The 2,117-nt window shown below is 49.3% G+C and overlaps 1 protein-coding gene across 1 annotated transcript in view; it reads left to right on the plus strand.

The window, feature by feature from the left end:
- Positions 1–273: 273 nt before the first annotated feature.
- The window catches only part of c5 (complement component 5), a 23,293-nt gene continuing 21,449 nt past the window's right edge, over positions 274–2,117 (plus strand). Inside the window, 2 exon segments of the mRNA XM_017303393.1 lie at positions 274–599; positions 1,488–1,683. Coding sequence (XP_017158882.1) covers positions 376–599; positions 1,488–1,683 — 420 coding nt within the window. The 5' untranslated portion in view covers positions 274–375.

Genomic DNA, 2,117 nt, shown 5'->3' on the forward strand with positions numbered 1-2,117 from the left:
TTCCACTGCAGCTCAGTCGATTGATTGGAAATCAACTTGGATAAAACCAGGAACCGTTTGGTTCCCTTTCACTCCAGGTTCTGGTCCAACTGGACAGTCCTCCTCTGGTCCGCCTGGTTCTGATCAGCCTGGTTCTGATCAGCCTGGTTCTGATCAGCCTGGTTCTGGTCTACCTGGTTCTGATCCACCTGGTTCTGACCTGGTTCTGATCCGTCTGGTTCTGATCTTGGTTCTGATCCGCCTGGTTCTGATCTTACCCTCCAGGTAAATGGTCTCACGTTCCTCAGGGATCCAGAGCAGCTTCTGGAGGTTCTGGTTCTGTAAAACCCAGACTGTGTTTGTCCCAGCAGCTGTTCTGTGTCGGTGTTGGGTAAGATGGGAAAACACAGCAGGCTGAGTAAACTCACCTTTGGGACACTCACACCGTCCCAGAGGAAAAGTCCGTCCTCTGACCGATCAATAAGTGATAAAGAGGCTCGGAGCCTCTGGCCGTCAGTCCTGCTGCTCAGCATGAAGCCGTCGGTTCTGCTGCTCAGCATGAAGCCGTCGGTTCTGCTGGTTTGGGTTTGGGTTCTGTGCTGGAGGACGGACGCTCAGTCGTAAGTGAAGCTCCTGTCGTCTGCGTGATGATTGGTTGTTTTATTTTGGAGATAAAACAGATTAAAATGATCAGAAGCTGCTGGCTGGTTGTTATGGAGTAAAATTAAATAAATTTAAATGTAAGAACATTTAAAACCCCACATCATGATGCTCACACCGCCGTGTTTCACCTCATCGGTCCGTTTGGGACGGCGGCCGAGCGAATGGTTCTGCAAGGCGACGCCGTGGTCCGATGTAGAACCAAACCAGAACGGGTTGGAAACCCCGCAGCTCCTCCAGTGCTGCTGTCAGCCTCCATCCCTCCCCCACCTGTTTCTGACTGCCTGTCTGAACCTTTGAGGTCATTTTGATCCAGAACAGACGAGACCAAAGGAGGAAACTCAGCAAATGTGCCGTTATTTTCCTGAAGGTTGGTTTTCCTCTGCTGGGTGACGGCCTGCTTCAGGAAAGTTTGTTATCATCTGACGGATGGACCAGAACCAGAACCGAACCGAACCAGAACCGAGCCCGATGTGTGATCATGTTTCCAGCTGAACCAGCCTGGCAGGCTGTCATCTGCCTTCTACCTGACCAGCAGCAGGGGGCGCACACACAGCCGGCGGGTCACCTGCTGAACGAACATCAGAGTCCAGACGAACTCAGAACCCAGAAACCTTGAAACACGTTCAAGTTTCCAGAACTTTTCCTTCTGTCAGATTTACTCTGATGCTTTTATTCAACATTTATTTCTGAATCCTGCAGCTTTCTGGTCTAACTGGCCTCTGATTCGTCAGGATTTCTGTGATTTATCATAATAAACAGATTCATAACGGAGTCCAGCTGGTGAACGGACTCTTCTTCTTCTTCTGTGGTATTTCACCACCAGTGATGGCGTCTCTTTCTGTCAGCTTCCTGGTCACAGCGCCCCTGTCGGTGAGGCTGGACGCGGTGGAGACGGTGTTTGTCCAGCTGTTCGGTTCCTCCACGGAGGAAACGGTCTACGTCTTCCTGAAGACGTCCATGGCCGCGGACAGCAGGGAGCTGTCCAGGGACTCCCTGCGGCTCCACAGCCAGAACAACCACCAGGGCGTCGCTAAAGTCCGGGTGAGAAAACCTCCTGAAGCTCTGCATCACTCACCTGACTGGTTATTATTATGATTTATGTCAAATACGTATAAATAAAATGTATATTTCCAATGTAATGGACACAGAAATGGAAACGAAAGAGAGAAAGGTTTAAAGGGACAGTAGATCCTAGAAGTCTGCCTCCACACCTGCAGAACAAGAGCAAAAAAAAAAAACTACAGAAAACCGAGAAACCATAGCAACAGAAAACACCGCGGTAAAGCTATCCGGCTCAGCGTCCAGCAATATGCTAGTGCGCCGCAGCTCCAGACATTATGGTACACACATTTACGTGCTGCTTTCACAATAAAAGCGCACATCCGGTCCATGTTTGAGCTACTCAAAATAGGTTTCCAGCCGCTGCATTGCTAACAGAAAATAATATATGCTAAGAAACTAATACAAAATAAAAA

The sequence above is a fragment of the Poecilia reticulata genome, unplaced genomic scaffold, assembly GCF_000633615.1.
Source record: "Poecilia reticulata strain Guanapo unplaced genomic scaffold, Guppy_female_1.0+MT scaffold_257, whole genome shotgun sequence".
In the NCBI taxonomy this organism is placed as follows: domain Eukaryota; kingdom Metazoa; phylum Chordata; class Actinopteri; order Cyprinodontiformes; family Poeciliidae; genus Poecilia; species Poecilia reticulata.